Source organism: Capricornis sumatraensis, chromosome 10 (genome assembly GCF_032405125.1).
Source record: "Capricornis sumatraensis isolate serow.1 chromosome 10, serow.2, whole genome shotgun sequence".
In the NCBI taxonomy this organism is placed as follows: domain Eukaryota; kingdom Metazoa; phylum Chordata; class Mammalia; order Artiodactyla; family Bovidae; genus Capricornis; species Capricornis sumatraensis.
Window position 1 is genome coordinate 78,220,657 of NC_091078.1, and position 20,619 is coordinate 78,241,275.

Consider the following 20,619-nt stretch of genomic DNA (forward strand, 5'->3'; position numbering starts at 1 on the left):
CTTGCTGGCAGGGCAGCGTTAGGCACTGCTTCTCAGGACTCCTCGCAGAGAGATGTGATTCCTCCTGGGACAGGTACAGGTCCCCCAGGGCCAGGATCTTCTGAAACAACTGCATTGGCCACACCACCAGGATCCCGAGAGGCAAGCCAGTTACAGGAGTCCTTGAGCTCTCTTCCGTCCACACTCAGTGTACCCGTCAGGTGTCTTTTAGAATCACAAGCCATGGCCCCTAGCGCACGGTGGAGACGTGCTGTCCAGTTCCAGAGGGCAGAGCTGCACCGTGAACTGAGGTCAGGTTGTCTTGCAGAAGGGGAACTGTTTTGCTAACACTTTCTTTGCTGATGAGGGGCTGGTAGCAGAGCTGTGACAAGAGGTTTCATCATCATGGCTCCCTAGCCCTATAGTTTGATTTCAAGCCTGATGAGAACTGTTTCTAACATTTTCAGCAACTTAATGCTCACTTTTTGCTTTCCTTCTTTGCATGTGTTTTCACTTCCCTTTTGTGTTTCAGTTTTGCTGCCACTATGGTTCTATTTCTTAGAAATGTTTTTCTGAGCAAAGGGATCTACCGTCCCTTTCTTTCCTCTTTTTGTATATGATTGTGGTTTCTAGGTCCCATGCACAGGCTCACTGTAGCTCTGAATGATTAACTCAGGGTTGTTGTGGTTTTTTTATTTTTCATTTGCATCTGATGTTCTCATAATGCTCACAAGTGTCGGTGGGCCAGGGTTTTTATTTGTTTATTTTATAGATGAGGAAGCTGAGGTGTTAGTATTTATAAGACAACACAGTCGGTGAAGGGTGGAGTCAGGGTTCCCATCTAAGCAGTTGTCCCCAGACCTGTGCCTTGCAACTACAGTGCTTCCTCGTCTCCCTGTACTTCCCTGAAGATCTTGTTAAGTTGACGGAAAGTTTTCCAGAAGCTTCCTTGTATCTCATTGGATGCTTTTCCGTGTCTTCCTCTAGTGGAGTAAACTAAACTGAGCCAGCGTCTACAGCCTCTCCCCTTCTCTAAGCCTGCTGGGGTGGAGTGAATAAGGTGCGTGGCCACCATGGGGCTCCCCAGTTACTCAGTTAATGGGACACATGGTGTTAGTGCAGCCTGACCTCGACTGCCCTGTACTTTTAGTCGAGCAAGTTGGCCAGCCTGATGTGACCTCCCTCCTCTGCTCCTGTCTGTGCATCCATTTAGAACCTGTGCTCTTGGTCAGAGAGGCCTTTGCTCGTGGCTCAGTCAGGGTCTCAGGACAGGCAAGTACCAGGTTGTGTCAGAATTGAGACCCCCTGGAAGCCTGTAGGGAGGATGTGGGTGGGTGAGGTGTCCTGTGGCTGCCACCTGGTTCTCTTTTGCTGGGAAGGCCTTGAGGGAAGCAGCTCTGCCACCCTTGGCTGACATGAGTTGAACCCCCTGTGGTGGATGGTGTTGCCCTGGAACCAGTCTTTGTGGCCCTGGACGAGCTGTGTGCCCCGAGGAGGAGTTAGGAGCTGGCGGTGCTGCACTTCAGGTCAGTTTACAGACTCTCCCCACAAGGAAGCATCTGGGGCCACCCTTCTCACCTGCACAGAGCTCAGCAGTGTAACTGCTGACCTGGAGCCACGCACCCGGGGACACTCCTGCAGACGCATTTCTGGGCATGGCAGGATTGCTCTCACAAAGGAGCACCAGGGAGCTTTCTGCAGGCTTTCCGCCTTTCCTTGTGCTGAAAAGTGTACTATAGCTTTATTATTACTATTTTTAATTACACAACTAAGACCAAGTTATGATGAGTTCGGTCAACCCAGAAGTATATAAAGTTTTTATTTTTTTTTAAAGTCTCCTGTATCTCCTCAAATTCCATTTCCTTTGAAGGTTAATTGTGGTTAGCATATATGAGAATACATTGCAAGACTTTATTTTAATAAATGTAAACACATCTTTATACAACACTTATACAAGGACTTACATAAGGATGTGTATATATACATAATGTGAAATTGCTCAGTCGTGTCTGACTCTTTTCGACCCCATGGACTGTAGCCCACCAGGCACCTCTGTCCATGGGATTCTCCAGGCAAGAATACTGAAGTGGGTTGCCATGCCCTCCTCCAGGGGAGATCTTCCCAACCCAGGGATTGAACCTGGATCTCCTGCATTGCGGGTGGATTCTTAACTGCCTGAGCCACCAGGAATGCCTTAGTTCATGCATTTCCCTCTGCCCCTACTGTGGTCACATTTAATTTGTTTCCAGTTCTTTTCTCTTTACAGAAATTCTGTCCTGAACATCTTTTTCATATACATGTATCTTTACACAGTCATCCTAGAATTTCTGAAGGGCAGATTCCTATAAGGGGAATTTCTAAGTCATAGGTTGTCTTATGTTTGAGATATACACAGGAGGAAATTTTATGTCATCTTAAGACTGTACAAATATTCTTCAATATAAGACTGGAAAAGTCCCTCCTTCCTCTGTGGCAAATCATTTGAATTTGAGGGATGTGGAAAAAGAAGCTTCTCGAGGTGGTTATTACTGAATAACACATGCTATCTCGGAAAAGGGACCAGTCAGGATCACTGTATTTTATTATTAAATTTTCCTTATTTCATCTTATTTCATCACAAGTATTTTAGCTCAGGAAACTGCCTAGAATCACTTCTTTAATTACCCTTTATGTATTATTGAACCAAAACAGGAACATGTAATTTTTGATGGTGTTGAGAAGGGCCTTTATTAGAACAGCACCAGAGACCCATTGAAGGAAAGAATTTTTATTTTTTATCATCACATCTAACAGTTCTCAGTACCTTTGAAATGACTCTAATATGTGCAGCATAAAATTTTCAAAATCTGAAAAAAAGAATGCTGTAAAGATAAAAAGACATGGACATAATGAACATCATGTGTAACCAGCTGGAGACCTTGAATGTAACCCTACAGTATGTATTTCTTATTTCTTTTGGCTGAGTTTTTCCATCTAAATTCTACCATTTTGATATAAATTGACCTACTTCCTTCAGCTGATGGAGTAGTAATTAATGTCTACTTTTCAAAAATTAAATGCATTTGGTAAGTGTCCAGAAAGAACTAGTTCTGCCATATACATGTATGGAGGTTACATGTATGGAGTCTGGAACCAATGAGGCTGGATTTAATCCCAGCTCTGTAATCCCAGCAGCTCTACAGTTGAGGCGGGTTACTTTAACTTTGTCTCAGTTTCCTCATCTGTAAAACAGGGATAATGGTATTCCCTCACTCATGAAGTTAGTGCAGTGGTTTAATGTGTTAATAACATCAAGTTCTTAAAACAGTGCCTGGGATCTAGGAAGTATGCAAGATACTCTTGTCATTACTCTTAGTAATGTCCAAGGGAATTATCAAATATTACTCATTAATCAATAGGGAGATCATTTCCTAGAGTTACTAACATTATATTTTTAATGTTAAAACTTTCAAAGCATTTTCTTACTCTCAGATTTTTTTCCCCCCCTTGGAGGATAATTGCTTTGCAATGTTGTGGTGCCATACGTTAACATGAATCAGTCATAACTCTGTGTGTGTGTGTGTGTGTGTGTGTGTGTGTGTCCGTCCGTGTGTGTCCGTCCGTGTGTGTGTCCTCTCCCTCTTGAGCCTCCATCTCCCTGACATCCCACCCCTCTCGGTCATCACAGAGTGCCAGGCTAGGCTCCCTGTGTTATATAGCGGCTTCCCACTAGGTACTGTTTTACATATGATAGTGCATGTATGTCTGCTCCTTTTTCAATTTGTCCTACCCTCTCTTCCCCCACTGTGTCTACCAGTCCTTCCTCTACGTCTGCATCTCCTTTTCTTCTCTGTAAACAGGATCATCAGTACCATGTTTCTAGATTCCATAAGCGCTCAGATTTCTTTCCAAAAGTGCATTCTGTCTGCTCTGATGAGTTTTGCTTCCTGTGCATGTTCTGGTGTGTACGAAAGGTGATGTGTCTATGTGTTGTGTAGTTTGCATAGAGAATTCACAGGAAAAAAACCCCACAATTATTCCAATTTCAAGGACATGAGAATAAAAAGGGCTAGGGTGAGAAAACAAAACATTTTTAGCAGAATGAGATTATAATTGTGATGATTCTTTCTGATGCTATTACATCAAATTAGGGACTTGCTCAGGCCCAAGATGAAAATCCATTTTTCTTCTGTGGATTTTATGAACAGTGTTTCAGGTTGTTGGTTCACTAACAAGCTAATTCAGGTGTTTTCTGATGTTTTTGAAAAGCCAGGTTTAGCCACATTCCCTAACTTACTTTGTTTCCACTTTCAGAGCTCCTATGGATATGGTGACCTATTCTCCGACACGTGGAAAGCATTTACTGATTATGATGTTATACATTTGAAAACTTATGACTCCAAAAGGGTACTGGAAGCTTTACTGAAATGCCTGTAAATAACTGTCATTATCAATGACTCACTCATCAAATAAATATTTAATCTGGGTTTCTATGAGCTATTATCATTGATTTCTAACTCCTTAGTTTCTCTGTAATAACTAGAATCATCATGATTATTTTAACCATGTAGCTTTTAAAAACTTTTCCCCATAACTTTTATGAAAATATGAATGCCATTTGATTGAAATAATTAGCTAATCAAAATATTTTAATGCAAAATAGGCATTAATTTTTTTCTATTAAAAATTGCTATTTTAGTGTGAAGGATGCAGATTGTAATTCTCTTACCTTTTAAAACATCTCCATTCTTAGGTATGTTTTAAAGAAGCTATTTTTTCCTTACTTCCTCGGATGAGATACGGGCTGTTCTATAACACCCCTCTGGTAAGCATGTCATCTGTGGTTGACAGTCATGTTCAGAGAATTGATTCTTGGTGGATTTTAAGATAACATTTAAAAGAAAAAATCAAAAAAAATTTTTTAATTGGTGGAAATTTGCTTTACAATGTTGTATTGGTTTTTGCCACACGACAATGTGAATCAGTCATAATTATATATATATATATATGCACACACACACACAGAGTTTTATATATATATATATATATATATATATATACACACATCCCCTCCCTCTTGAGCCTCCCTCCCCTCCCCTTATCCCACCCTTCTAGGTCATCACAGAGTGCCAGACTGGGCTCCCTTTGTTATATAGCAACTTCCCACTGTCTGTTTTACACGTGATAGTGAATGTATGTCATTGCTGCTTTCCCAATTCATACCACTCTCACCTTCCCCTGGTGTGTCTACAAGTCCATTCTCTACTAGATTAATCAGTACCATTTTTCTAGATTCCATATATCTGTTAATATTTGATTCTGTTTTTTCTGACTGACTTCATTCTTTGTAAGAGGCTCTAGATTCATCCACCTTACTACAGCTGACTCATATGTTTCCTTTTCACTCCATTGTATGTATGTACCACATCTTTATCCATTCATTTGTTGATGGACATTTAGATTGCTTCCGTGCTTTGGCTATTATAGATATTGCCACCGTGAACATTGGGGTATATGTGTCTTTTAGAATTGTGGTTTTCTCAGGATATATGCCCAGTAGTGGGATTGCTAGGTCATATGGTAGATGACCTAGACCCAGACTGGTGATGGAAGTAAATTCCGATGCTGTAAAGAGCAATATTGCATAGGAACCTGGAATGTTAGGTCCATGAATCAATGGTAAATTAGAAGTGGTCAAAAAGGAGATGGCAAGAGTGAACACTGACATTTTAGAAATCAGTGAACTAAAATGGACTGGAATGGGTGAATATTCTTTGGAAGAACTGATGCTGAAGCTCCAATACTTTGGCTACCTGATGCAAAGAACTGACTCATTTGAAAAGACTCGATGCTGGGGAAGATTGAAGGCGGTAGGAGAAGGGGATGATGGAGGATGAGTCGGTTGGATGGCATCACCGACTTGATGGACATGAGTCTGAGCAAGCTCTGGGAGTTGGTGACGGAAAGGGAAGGCTGGCATGCTGCAGTCCATGGGGTGGCAAAGAATTGGACTGAGCGACTGAACTGAACTGATGCTAGATTTATTGCTAGTTTTTCAAGGAATCGTCATACCGATTTCCACAGTGACTGTATCAGTTCACATTCTCACCCACAGTGTAGGGGGGCCTCGTTTTCTCCATATCCTCTCCAGCATTTATTGTTTGTAGATTTTTTGATGATGGCCATTAAGATAGTACTTATGTATAACTTGAGAACATCTTAAATAGTAACGCAGAAATTACTCATTGTAATAGGAAATATTGTTTTTTATTGTAGATCTCTGGGTGTCAAAATACTGGGTTATTCAGGGCATTTTCCCAGCATGTACTGCACAGACTGAACATCACACAAGAGGGTCCCAAGGTAATGGCTGCATTATGGTTTCTGAGGTAGGCTGGACTTTTCACCCCCTGATAAAAGTCAATATCATCTTTATAGAAAAAGATCATCAGCAGACAGTGTTTTCTGGGTTAACCAGAAATTCTGACCTGGAGTAATTTGAAATCAGATGTCAACAACCTAGGAAATTTTGATAAACTAAGAGATAGTGGAAGAATGTACTTTTTTTTCCTTTTCCTTTCCCTATCTCTCCCCTTCCTTTCCCAAGCTCCCACCCAGTCCACACATCCTCTGCCCCCAAATATACTCAAACAAACAGAAGTAGTGTAATGAATGCGTTTTGCCTTCTGTGGCTAAAGTGAATACATTTTTAACCCCTGGGAGAACTGTGAAGAAATCAGGCTGAAAGGAAAAAAAAAAGTCCCATAAAGGTGTTCTTATTGAGTTTTATCTTTTGGTGAAAATCCCATTTTAAATTTTATTTATTTGTCTGTCCAGGCATACACAGCAATGTTTTGCCTTTTTCACAGGGTGGAAAAATTCGAGTGACCATTCTCGCACGGAGCACAGAGTATCGGAAAATACTGAACCAAAATGAGGTCAGTTTTTGGTATGCATTTTTAATAGCGACATATTGAATTTAACTTCCTATGAGTAATGTGCTTTGTTTTTTTTTTCATACCCTACTAAATGCTTTGGTTTGAAATTATTAGCTTTTAGAATATTTTGATGGTTGCACCCAGTTCATTTATTAGATTTTTACTGGAAATCATCAAACCAGACATTACTAAATGAGCTCTGCCTTACTATAGACATTCCTCTGCACTAACTCAGAGTGGAAACAGAGACAAAACTGCCCGAGTCCTGCCTTTGCTGCAGTGGATTGCCAAACATTTTGTCTCTGAACAAACTAGCAGCTGAGCAATGGGAGAATATCTTTGGGCAGATGGTAGATGGAGTGTGGCAAGACTGTGGCCTCCAGCAGCAGATGAAGTTGGAAAAGTCCTTATCCTTTTCATGAGTATCTTAGAAATTGTTCCCCTCTTATGCTTCCTGACTCATTTCAACAACATCAATTCAAAACTTATACTTAATTTCAACAAGATTGCAATGGAAGGCTCCCTGCAACAGCAGGACAGGGCAATGTGCTTGCAAGAGTAAGGTTTCTAGATGTCCGGAAAAGACAAGGATTATCCCCTAGAGATTCCACAAGGAGTGTAGCACTGCGTACACCTCGATTTCATCCCACTGAGACTTCTGTCTCTGTGTGTCAAATTTCTGTGCTACAGAACTGTAAGAGGATAAATTGTGTTGTTTTAAGATGATAAGTGTGTAGTAATTTGTCATAGTAGCAAATAGAGAGGCATGAAACCGACTTCTTTATTTATTTGTAAATCACTCTGGCTGCAAGAATAGGTGGAGGGAGATTGATTAAGAGCTGTTGTCCCGATAAGAGCTTAGATGAAGGGGAGGACAGGAGGGATGACAAGATAAATGGTTTCAGGATATATCTTGGAGACAGAGCCTATGACACTGCTTGTGGGAGTGTAAAGTTACAGCCTCGGTGAGGCCAGGAGAGGTAGTGAGAATCAGGCATGAACTCCTGGACTGTTAGCCTAAGCACTTCAGTGGACTTGAGATGGGAGGGAATTTGGGGGCAGCTTTTAATGGGTAAAATGTTTGGCACAAGTTAATTTGGATGCCTAAGAGGCTGATTCAAATTGTGTAATTAGCATCTCTTCTTGAGACACATATCGATTATGGAGGACATGAACATATGGTGTAATGAGGCATCGATTGTAAGCTCTGTGGATGGAAGAAGTGAACAGCGTGTGTATGTATGTTTTAAAGACCTGGAAATAAAAGTGTATAAAGTAATGCACTGAGATGCGTCATTAATAGGCAGATGAGTAGTACTTATTGGTAAGGTAACACGTTTTGGATGCAGGTATATGCCAAGCACGTGTTCCCTCTGCCTGTCCTTCAACTCTCCCAGCAGACCAATAATATCAGTATTTTATTATTATTCTCCATTCTAAACGAGAACACTGAACCTTGGAGGTTAAAAAAAACATGCCCAAGTTCACCCAGCTGGTGAGCAGAGTAACGGGGTGGGGTCGGGGAGGGAAAGGAGTCTACTTCATAGGCAGAGAACACTCCATAGCTGTAACCCAGCTTCACCTGGGAGGAGGCTAACCACTTTCCTTCCCTGTCTGTCGGTCAACTGCTGGAGCGAAGTCCAGTGGAAAGGTACCACCAGTGGGTGCTGCACTGCAGCTGTCCGTGTTCTCACATCCAGCCCCTCAGGTCGCCTGGATGCTCTTGCCCTAAGGCAGAATTTGGTCATTCAGCTCCAACCCCAAGCCATCGTGTGCCCAACTGGTTGCTTTGCTCCCAGGCTTGGTGTCACTGGGAAAGGTAACTCCCAGGCAGAGAAGAAAGCACTTTTTCCTTTTCCTTGACTTGTGAATAGATAAAACCTGCTGCTGCTGCTGCTGCTAAGTCACTTCAGTCGTGTCCGACTCTGTGCGACCCCAGAGACAGCAGCCCACCAGGCTCTGGCGTCCCTGGGATTCTCCAGGCAAGAACACTGGAGTGGCTTGCCATTTCCTTCTCCAATGCATGAAAGTGATAAGTGAAAGTGAAGTTGCTCAGTCGTGTCCGACTCTTAGCGACCCCATGGACTGTAGCCCACCAAGCTCCTCCATCCATGGGATTTTCCAGGCAAGAGTACTGGAGTAGGGTGCCATTGCCTTCTCCAACAAAACCTAGATACTCTCATTAAATGATGGTTCATGTAGTCTTGCCCAGACTCAAGGTTACAGCAGTCATTCCGGAAGGGGTATGGCCATGTCTCTGGTCTGACTAGAAATCATGGAAAAGAACACACTTCCTTCGGGATCCTTGGAGACATGTGACTCCTTTAAGGTAGGCCCGTCTCATTACAAGACAGGGGCTCATGTCCTCTGATTAATTCTCCCCTGAAAAGTGGAATTCTAATCTCTCCTCACTCCTTCAATACTTGCTATAAACAGTGTATCTGTGGGCATCCAGGGACTGTCCAGTGAGAGAAACTTCTATTTTATAACTCTGTGAGTGTGTGATGGGGGATGGGATTGGATTTGGGCCACTGCCTGTTGCTTTTTATGAGCGATAGAGTGGAAGTGCACTAGCCAAGAACACAGGTTCTGGGGTCAGATGACCTAGATTTAGTTTTGGCCCTGCCATTTGCTATATGGGAGATCCTGGCAAAGTTGTTTACCTTCTCTAAGACTTCAGTACATCATTTATGAAATGTGTATAATATAATACTTCCTTGGTATGGTATTTGTGAGCAGGAAGTGATATATACCTAAAGCACTTGGAAATGCCAGCATGATTTCAGTGCACAGTCAGTGATGCTTCTGTACCTGTTGTTGTCGCAATCGAAGTGTACACATGAGAGAGCAGGATACAAATACAAAATGCTTCTGAAAAGCAGTGATCCGTGGTGTTGGGTTAAGATAGCTTATTTGTGAGGGACCTAGAGAACCATAGCGATGCTTTTGATGTGATGATGAATTGAGCTTAGTTGTTTTCTCTTTGCTAAAAGTATAGTTATTTTTCTATGTAGAGATGTTGAAATTTTTTTCTGCCAGGAATTTAGTATTTTTGGTGGATGAGGTTCCAAGCACTAGGTGTTTGTCTGAAATGATATAGTGGGTAGGAAGAAAATTCTGAAACAAAGTCGGTGCCCAGTGAATATACATTGAAAGTTGAGGGACTATTAGAATGCTGCTGCTGCTGCTGAGTCACTTCAGTCATATCCGACTGTGCAACCCCATAGACAGCAGCCCACCAGGCTCCCCTGTCCCTGGGATTCTCCAGGCAAGAACACTGGAGTGGCTTGCCATTTCCTTCTCAAATGCATGAAAGTGAAAAGTGAAAGTGAAGTCGCTCAGTCGTGTCGACTCTTAGCGACCCCATGGATTGCAGCCTACCAGGCCCCTCTGTCCATGGAATTTTCCAGGCAAGAGTGGGGTGCCATCACCTTCTCCGAACTATTAGAATAACAGTAGCTAAAAGGTAACATTTCATGTGTGTCTAGCTTGTCTATGACAAGCCATTTACTTTTATGAATTTTCTCCTTTCATCCTCATAGCAGCCCAGTGCAGAGCAATTTTAGGAAGGTGGTGTGTTCCTCCCTAAAATGCAGAGGTGGAGCCTGTACTTGAACTCAGTTAAGGTTTAAAACTGAAACATATTTGTATGAAAATACAAAGGGGATTTAATACTTGAAACATAACTTTACATGAAAAATAAGAAATTTGGGGACTTTAAGGTAAATAAAACTGAAGAGAAGGAAGGAAAAGAAATTCTAAATATATTTCTTTTTTCCCCCAGCTTGTAAATGCACTGAAAACAGTATCTACATTTGAAGTCCAGATTGTTGATTATAAGTATAAGTAAGTAATAATCCAGTCTTGGGCAGATCCTGTCCTCTTTGGCTTTGGTGAGGCATCCTTTGGCAGGGAGAGGAGGGAGGACTTTGTGAATGGGAGGTGTTGGCACTCGTGGATCTGGTAGGGACAAGCGGATACCATCGGTGAATGAAGTGGGCAGGTGAAGATGCCAAGGCTAGTGGGCAGAAGTTCTTCCGCTGTGATAGGCCTGATGTTGCCACACTGTCCCTTTTTAAAGAGAAGTGATGAATCCTATTTTCATTTGAAATTTCTGAATTTCTAAAGTCAGCAACTGGGGGACTTCCCTGGCAGTCCAGTGGTGAAGACTTCACCTTTCAATGTAGGGGCTGCTGGTTCAGTCCCTGGTTGGGTAGCTAAATCCCACATGCCTTGTGGCCCCCAAAAATCAAAACATAAAGCAGAAGCAATATTGCAACAAATTCAATAAAGACTTTAAAAATGATCCACATTAAAAAAAAAATCTTAAAACCAGCAACTAATTCCAAATTTTAAAAAATGGCATAAGCCTAAATTGCCCTGTTAGCAGCTGGGTTTCATCTTCTGGCCTAAGATATGGGAATAATTTGAGGTTCATAGAACAGTATGAGGTTTAAAAAAAAAATCTTATAAAATATTTACATTTTGGGAACTTCCCCAGTGGTTCTGCCTTCTAATGCGGGAGGTATGGGTTAGATCCCTGGCTGGGGACCCAAGGTCCCACATGCTGTGGGGTGAGGCTAAAAATTGAAAAGAAAAAAAATTTTTTTTTACATTTCCTTTAAAATTCTAACATAAGTAAAAAGTTAGAAAGATATAATTTGCCTACCATTTATGTAGGCCCTGTTGATATAGATACTATATCATATGTTATATGTTATGTAACCCCTGTCTACATAACCCCTGTTGATATAGAAACTATAGGGCTATAGAAGTAATACATGTTCTTGATTGAAAAAGTCAAGCAGTATAGAAAAGTGCCAAAGGAAAGTAAAAATTTTTCTCTCTCCTTTTCACCCACCCACAGTCATAGTGTTGTTTTCCAAATTTAACAGCTTTTGTCTGTGTTAAAAAGTACACATTTACCAACATACAGTGCCTGACATGGTTCGGTTTAAACTTATCAGTAAGCCTGGGCGTTTAGCACCTCATTCATTACACGTTTGTTCATTTCCACAACAAGTCTTTGTCAGGTACATGCCATAAGCTGGTCACCAGGCTTCGAAGCAGGAAGACAGTTTCGGAGGAAGCATGGCCGTGTCCCTACGTCAGACACTAAGTACAAGTAAATAGCAGTTGCAAGAACAGCAACTGTTTATTGAGACATACTCTTTTTTCCCCCCAACCTTTAAACTTTTTATTTTGTATTGGGGTAGAACCGATTAACAATATTGTGGTGATTTCAGGTGGACAGCAAAGGGACTCAGCCATACATATACATATATCCTTTCTCCCCCAAACTTCCCTCCTATCCATGCTTCCACATAACATTGAGCAGAGTTCCATGTGCTGTATGGTAGGTCCTTGTTGGTTATCCATTTTAGTATAACCGTCCATACATGATCTTCTCAACTGTCCCTGCTCACCAACAGCCATAAATTCGTTAATCTAAGTCTGTGAGCGCTGACACGTATTCTTAATGCTTTCCTTGCTCTGTCTCATCTTCCTCTTTCAAAAGTCTTGTGGAGTTTCTGAAGCTGTTTCTGTCTGACAGGTGACACTAACCTGATGGTGGCAATCCTCACTGCCACCTGAGGAGGTACAGAGGCAAGAAGAGAGCCCAGGGTTAGTGACAGTGAATTCAGACCTTGGCAACCTGAGGGACACGATAGAAACTAATAGTGTTGAGCTTTGTGAGTTTTGATCTATAGGCATTTCCCAGAAATGACCACTCCACAGATGTGTTCCCTGGACAAATGCCCCTTGTTCTCCTCAGTATCAGTTGGCATCCTGGGGAAACTGAGGCACATGTACTTCATGTGAGATGCACTTGGTGCCTTTGTCTTCCTTCCCTTGTGCAGGTGTGGGATTTCTGTTCTGTCCTGAGAGGAAGCTCTTCAAAGAGGAGAAGCTGATTAAGAGGAAAGTTGCTTCCCCTTCTTCGATGCAAACAGATCTTGTTCATTTATTTTTCTTCACTGTGGGTGGGTGAGACTGGGAGATTGGATTCTGTTTTATTTATCAGAGTATTAGACTCTGTCCAGCATTTCTTCCCAGCCTTACTTCAGTGAACTTCTTTGGCTGTTGTTCTTGTTGTTCAGTCACTCAGTAATGTCAGACTCTTTGTGACCCCATGGACTGCAGCACGCCAGACCTCCCTGTCCTTTACCAACTCCCGGAGCCTGCTCAGACTCATGTCCATTGAGTTAATGATGCATTCCAACCATCTCGTCCTCTGTGTCCCTTTTCCTTCTGCCTTCTGTCTTTCCCAGCAGCAAGGTTTTTTTCCAGTGAGGCATCTCTTCGTGTCAGGTGGCCTAATCAAGAGGCTGTTTAGTTCTTCTTTGCTTTCTGCCATAAGGGTGGTATTGTCTACATATCTGAGATTATTGATATTTCTCCCAGAGATCTTGATTCCAGCTTGTGCTTCATCCACCCTGACATTTCACATGATGTACTCTGCATATAAGTTAAATAAGCAAGGTGACAAGATATGGCCTTGACACACTCCTTTCCCAGTTTTGAGCCAGTCTGTTTTTCCATGCCCAGTTCTAACCATTGCCTCTTGACCTGTATACAGATTTTGCAGGAGGCAAAAGGTGGTTTGGTATTCCCATCTCTTTAAGAATTTCCCACAGTTTGTTGTGATCCACACAGTCAAAGACTTCAGTGTAATCAATAAAGCAGAGGTAGATGTTTTTCTGGAATTCTCTTGCTTTTTCTATGATCCAACAGATAGACAAATTTGGCAATTTGTTCTCTGGTTCTTCTGCCTTTCTAAATCCAGCTTGAACATCTGGGAGTTCTCAGTTCATGTACTGTTGAAGAGAATTTCGAGCATTACTTTGCTAGTGCGTGAGATGAGTGCAATTGTATGGTAGTTTGAACGTTCTTTGGCATTGCCCTTCTTTGCGATTGGAATGAAAACTGACCTTTTCCAGTCCTGTGGCCACTGCTGAGTTTTCCAAATTTGCTGGCATATTGAGTACATCACTTTCACAGCATCATCTTTTAGGATTTGAAGTAGCTCAGCTGGAATTCCATCACTTCCACTAGCTTTGTAGTGATGCTTCCTAAGGCCCACTTGCTTCACATTCCAGGATGTCTGTCTCTAGGTGAGTGGTCACACCATTGTGGTTATCTGGGTCATGAAGATCTTTTTTGTATAGTTCTTCTGTGTATTCTTGCCACCTCTTCGCAGTGTGTTCTGCTTCTGTTAGATCCATACCATTTCTGTCCTTTATTGTGCTCATCTTTGCATGAAATGTTCCCTTGGTATCTCTCATTGTTTTGAAGAGGTCTCTAGTCTTTCCTGTTCTGTTGTTTTCCTCTATTTCTTTGGACTGTTCACTTAGGAAGGCTTTCTTACCTCTCTTTGCTGTTCTTTAGAACTCTGCATTCAGATGGGTGTTTCTTTCCTTTTCTTCTTAGCCTTTTGTCTCTCTTCTTTTCTCAGCTATTTGTAAGGGCTCCTCAGGCAACCATTTTGCCTTTTTGCATTTCTTTTTCTTGGGGATGGCTTTCATCACTGCCTCCTGTACAATGTCACGAACCTCTGCCCATAGTTCTTCAGGCACGCTGTCTATAAGATCTAATCCCTTGAATCTGTTTGTCACTTCCAGTGTACAATCGTAAGGGATTTGATTTAGGTCATACCTGAATGGTCTAGTGGTTTTCCCTACTTTCTTCAATTTAAGTCTGAATTTTGCAATAAGAAGTTCATGATCTGAGCTACAGTCAGCTCCTGGTCTTGTTTTTGCTGACTCTATAGAGCTTCTCCATCTTCGGTTGCAAGGAATATAATCAATCTGATTTCATTATTACCCATCTGGTGATGTCCATGTGTAGAGTCATCTATTGTGTTATTGGAAGAGAGTGTTCGCTATGACCACTGCGTTCTCTTGGCAAAAGTCTGTTAGCCTTTGCCCTGCTTCATTTTGTACTCCAAGGCGAAACTTGCCTGTTACTTCAGGTATCTCTTTACTTCCTACTTTTGCATTCCAGTTCCCTGTGATAAAAAGGACATCTTTTTTGGGTGTTAGTTCTAGAAGGTCTTGTAGGTATTCATAGAACCATTCAATTTCAACTTCTTCGGCATTAGTGGTTGGGGCATAAACGGATTACTGTGATACTGAATGGTTTGCCTTGGAAATGAACTGAGATCATTTTGTCATTTTTGAGATTACACCCAAGTACTGCATTTCGGACTCTTTTGTTGACTCTGAGGGCTTCTCCATTTCTTCTAAGGGATTCTTGCCCACAGTAGAAGATATAATAGTCATCTGAATAAAATTCTCCCACTCCCATCCATTTTAGTTCACTGATTCCTAAACTGTCAGTGTTCACTCTTACCATCTCCTGTTTAACCACTTGCAATTTACCTTGATTCATGAACCTTTTGCCTCTTACTTTCATTTTAAAGTTTGTACATCTTTCAGTGTCTTGAATTCAAAGACCAGCACGTGTAAAATTGTGAATTCATCTGTTGCACAGGCAGGAAAATGCCCTCATGGTATCTGAGATCATTTTAGTGGTACACAGATGTCAACTGAATAACTCAAATCATGCAAGCAAGAATTTATTTTTGAAAAGTTCCTGTATGATCTTAAGGAAATAGTTTTCAGTTGGTTGCTAAATATATCATAACATCACAGTAATGCTTGCTAATTCCACTTTTTAAACAGTGAGTGAGCCTTGGAATCAGAGCTTTGCCTTGTAGTGTTACCTACCTACCTTGGAATAATGCTTTTTAGCTTGATTATACCCATTTTTACAGTTTTATGTCATGTGTTATTAGTTTTTCATTTAAGACAGGTATAAAAGTTTCCTTCTAAAATAAGAACATGCAAGTTTTAAAAAAGGCAAGCTTACCTTAGAAAAATGTTTTTTTATTAAGTAAGCCGTTAGTTATGGGAGTAGGCTTGAAATTGGCAAATATCATGAGGAAATGTACTTTCAACTGGGAAAGACACTTGTATAAATGTTGTTACCATGAATCATGAGCTTACTCAACTCAGTACTTTCCCTCTCCTCCCCTTTCTTTTGTTGTTCTTTATGTTCACAGGGAACTTGGGTTTTTAGATCAGCTGAGAATCACGCATAACACAGACATATTTATTGGAATGCATGGAGCTGGTCTTACCCATTTGCTTTTCCTTCCAGACTGGGCTGCGGTGTTTGAACTGTAAGTGTCCGGGGACACTTTAACATTGAGGCAGCTGATAATGCTTTTTCTGCTTGCTGAGACTTCCATTCAGAGCCTCAAAAGGCTTAATGTTTAATTATTATAAAGAAGTCACATCATATATACATCTAGAAAGAAAAGAAAAAAGGACCTAAAAGTTTGAAGACTGCGATTAGCATCCTTAGCAAGCAAATAACCCTTTCCTCCCCCATCTCAGCAGGATTCGGGAGATGTGAATCTGTGGTTTCCTTGCTCTGAGTGCATTCCTGTGTGCTTGTCAACTGAAAGCCTCTCCCTGCCATCAGTGTAGTTACTGTGTGAAAAGAGAACCTGTGTGTTGCATACCCATGTTCATAGCCGTGTTATCTCATTAGCCAAGTGGTAGAAGAAACTCAGTTGCCCATTGACTATGGAACGGGTAAATGAAACGTGATGCAGACTCACACATACCCAGTGGAATACTATTTAGCTTTACAAAAGAAAGAAATCCTGTCTCGTGCCGTGACAGGGATGGACCTTGAGGACATTATGTTAAGTGAAATGTTACTCTGAAAAGCACGAATACTGTATGATTTCACTTTCATGAGGTACGTAGAGAAGTCTGATTCATAGAGACAGAAAGTAGAAGGGCGGGTGTCAAGGACTAGTGGGAGAGGTGAAGTGTTTAATGAGGACAGAGCTTCACTTTTGCATGATGAAAGTGTTCTGGTGATTGGTTGTAACAGTGAGCTGTATGTATTACTGAACTGCACACTTAAAAATGGTTAAGATGGCAAATTTTATGTCATGTGTTTTCTACCACAATTTAAAAAGAGAGAGAGAAGGTTTGAGTATCTGTACTTCTAGAGAAGAACACAGCTCCAAAACATAAGCCAACCTCTTTGCCTGGTGCTCACAGGCACCATACCATTCCACGGGCCTGTTTGATTCCATACACACACACGAGACTGAGGCCTCAGGTGAAAGTAATGTTCCCACAGCGTTCCTCTAACTCGGTGCTTGGTTGTGGAGACGTGGACCTCTCTCCTTTAATAATTCTACTCTGGATACCAACGGTGATTGCTGTTACCTGATTTCTTCCCCTTGTAACTAAATATCTTGATTTTGTGGTCATATTTCAAAAATAACTTGGCATTCAAATGAGAGACTATTTAGAAAAAGATTTGTCATGAACTTTCAACACCCTGAAAAACCCTTAAAAATAAATATATATGTTAGAGAAATAGCTAGATCATTGTGGATTCTGTTTTAGTTGTTCCTTTCTCCCCGAGAAAGAGGGGGGAAAGAGAAAAAGGAAGGAAGGAAAAAAATGTCACTGAGACATTTCAGTCCTTGGAGGTCAACAGTCTTGGGATCAGTTTCTTTTGGAGAATGTGTTACCCACCCACCTCAAGGCCATGTTCCTATGTACAAAGCTGGGGTTATTAGGAGTTGATATCAAGTTCACAGACCTGTTGATAAAAATCTCCTCCATTCTTTAATCCTGTTCTGCTTTTTGAAAGTTAGGATGATTTAGTTATGGAAATATTTTTAAAATAATCTGTTTCACTCTTGTGTGTGTGTGTTTCTATAAACAAGTTTTATTTATATACCATACTATAGTTCACTCATGTAAATCATATAATTCATTGCTTTTAAGATATTGACCGAGTTGTGAAACCACCACCATCAATTTTACAATATTTTCATTGCCCCCCAGAGAAAATCAGTCCTCTTCAGCAGTTACTCTCATTCCATCTTCCTCCCAGCCCCTGGAAACCACTAATCTCCTTTCTATCTCTGTAGATTTACCATTATGGACATTTCACAGAAGTGGAATCATGCAATATGTGGGCTTTTTCTTACCAGCTGCTTTCACTTAGTGTCGTGTTTTCAAGGTTCATCCATGTTGGGGCGTGGATCAGTGCTCATGCCTTTTTATTAGCAATAATTCCTTGTATGGTTATATACCACGTTTTATTTATCCATTTGTCAGTCAATAGACATTCAGATTCTTTTCACCTCTTGGCTATTGTGAATAATGCTGCTATGAACATGAATCTCTCTCTCTTTCTTGTGTACTGTTTATACAATCTTTTGCAAGGACGTATTTGGGTGGTGAATTTTTTTCCCCAAAGAACTGTGGATTGGTCAAAAATCCCAGGCCAAAGCCCCACGTACAGATGCCCTTGTGTCCTTAGGTACAACTGTGGAGATGAACGTTGTTACTTGGACCTGGCTAGGCTGAGAGGTGTCCACTACATCACTTGGCGAAGGCAGAACAAAGTCTTTCCTCAAGATAAGGTAAAGTTCAGTGACAAAAATCATCTTGTTTTATTTTTTAATTGGCTTAAAGCATCTAATTAAATTGCAACCTGTCTTTTAAGCTTCAATCCAAAGATAAAACCGTTCTTTGGAATCGTGAATTGTTTTTAATATTTGCAAACTTGTGGGAGAGGGGAAGTTAATTATTCTCTATCTTTATGTGGAAAAGTGACCTTCATGAAATTTGGGACTAGAGAGATCTGTTAAATTATTTAGAGACAGGATCTGCAAACTATAGACCAGTGGGCTATCTCTGGCCCTCCACTCGTTTTTATAAATAAAGCTTTATTGGGACACAGTCCTTCTCTTCTGTTCACATGTTTTCTATGACTCCTTGAGCACTTCAGTGGCAGGGCTTAATAATTGTGGTGGAGACTCTGGTCCACAGAGCTGAAGAAAGTACATGCTGTCTGTCCTATTACTGAAAAAAATTGCCAGCCTCTGATGTAGAGCATGAATTAAAATAGTTGCTTTTGGCCAAAGTGAAGTAATTTTATTCTTGTTCAGAAAACCACATGCTTAACAGCTTACAAATTTGTCTTTTGCTATTTTTGCAGGGCCACCACCCAACTCTGGGGGAGCATCCAAAGTTTACCAACTATTCTTTTGATGTAGAAGAATTTATGTACCTTGTCCTTCAGGCTGCAGATCATGTATTGCAACACCCAAAGTGGCCATTTAAGAAAAAACATGATGAGCTATAAATCTGTTGAGTCTTTTTGCCGAAAGGGAGTTCTTGAGCAGTCCTGCACCCAGACTTACTTCACAGTTAAATAGGTAAAACAGCCTGTTATCTCCTAGCCCCAAATCACCCTTTTTTTTAAAAAAAAAAAAACCAATACAATGCCTTCAGGATATTACTTACGTCTTTTATAGCTTTTAAGTGTTTTGTTTGATTTTTGTGTTATTGCTATTTATCAAGATACTATTTTTGCACTGAAAACTTTACTTTTTATAGTTCAAAAATTGGGCTTGGGCTCACTGGTATCATTGAGCTTTTTTCTTAGGGATGCCAAAGTTTGCAACTTTCTTAGTTTTAGAAATTGTAAGTGTTTTTGTAGAATACCATGAGATCATCATTTTAGAGGCTTCCAACTTGATAATAATATGTTTGAGTAAAATCACAACTCATTTCTTTGCCATAGTTTGTTCATAGCACTGTTCATAGTTGGACAGGAAAACATGCAATGTACACACACACACTACTGTTCATAGTTGGAAAGGAAAACATGCAACACACCCATGTGCGCACGCACACACACACACACACACACACACACACACACACGGTTGTGGTTTTTAGGACCAAGCTATAGGACTGTGTTACAGATCAAACAGTATTATAAATAGATCTGTTTTATTCTTATCAGAGTTCAAACTTCGTCCCAATGAATTCTCTGTTATATCCTTATAGTCAACGCCAGGTTATAGTCATCTAGAACCTGAATAAATCATGCTGTTTCCTTAAGTCATATTCATATATTTCATATGCAAATCATGTTTTCCCCACATGTAACAACCACATATGATAAAAACAAATGAGAACGTTCTTTAGAACGGTTTTATGTATCTTCTAGCTGGTTCCCACCGGCTCCTTCTTAGCTGTGGAGAGCATTTATGTATGAAACAGTGGTTTCATTGTGCACATATTTGTAAGTGCATATACCTGTGTGTATCCGTCTACCTCTTTTAGCATGGAACTATTACAGTGTTTGATTTTGCAAACTTCAGGTTAGCCACAAGTAGAGAGTTTTTTTCCCCTATAAAAAAAGTAAAGGCAAAAAAGGGTAAAGACACACGTGAATTAGCCAGTTCAAAATGAATAAGAAGCCATAGGAAAGTGTCATAGATTAAAAAGGGTATCTGACAGCCACCCCTACTCCCTCAATGAGATTCACTTCTTACTGTTTATGAACCTTCAATTTAGTGGTTGGAAACCACGGATTTGTTTTATTGCAGAATGTGAAGTTTACATTTTATTAACACTGAGTAATCTCATTTAGAGACTAGCAACTTCTATTTTTTTAAGTAAGGAATTAACAAAGTACAGTAAAGCTAAATTTTTATGTTTGAGAGTAGTTAAAAGAAAAAAGAATATACAGCAGACAAGTGACCTGAGAACCCTAAAATATTTATTATCTGGACCTTTACAGAACACATTTGCTGACTCCTGCTTTAAAGGATTATCAACAGTCTTCTAGAGTTTAGGAATATTTATTAAAATATCTGTAAATG

General features: G+C 40.7%; 1 protein-coding gene across 1 annotated transcript in view; it reads left to right on the plus strand.

The window, feature by feature from the left end:
* Nucleotides 1–19,381, plus strand: part of EOGT (EGF domain specific O-linked N-acetylglucosamine transferase) — a 36,985-nt gene extending 17,604 nt beyond the window's left edge. The window contains exons 10-14 of the mRNA XM_068982311.1: nt 6,828–6,896; nt 10,681–10,742; nt 15,961–16,080; nt 18,261–18,363; nt 18,942–19,381. Coding sequence (XP_068838412.1) covers nt 6,828–6,896; nt 10,681–10,742; nt 15,961–16,080; nt 18,261–18,363; nt 18,942–19,088 — 501 coding nt within the window. The 3' untranslated portion in view covers nt 19,089–19,381. The remainder of the gene's footprint in view (nt 1–6,827; nt 6,897–10,680; nt 10,743–15,960; nt 16,081–18,260; nt 18,364–18,941) is intronic.
* The last annotated feature ends 1,238 nt before the right edge of the window (nt 19,382–20,619 follow it).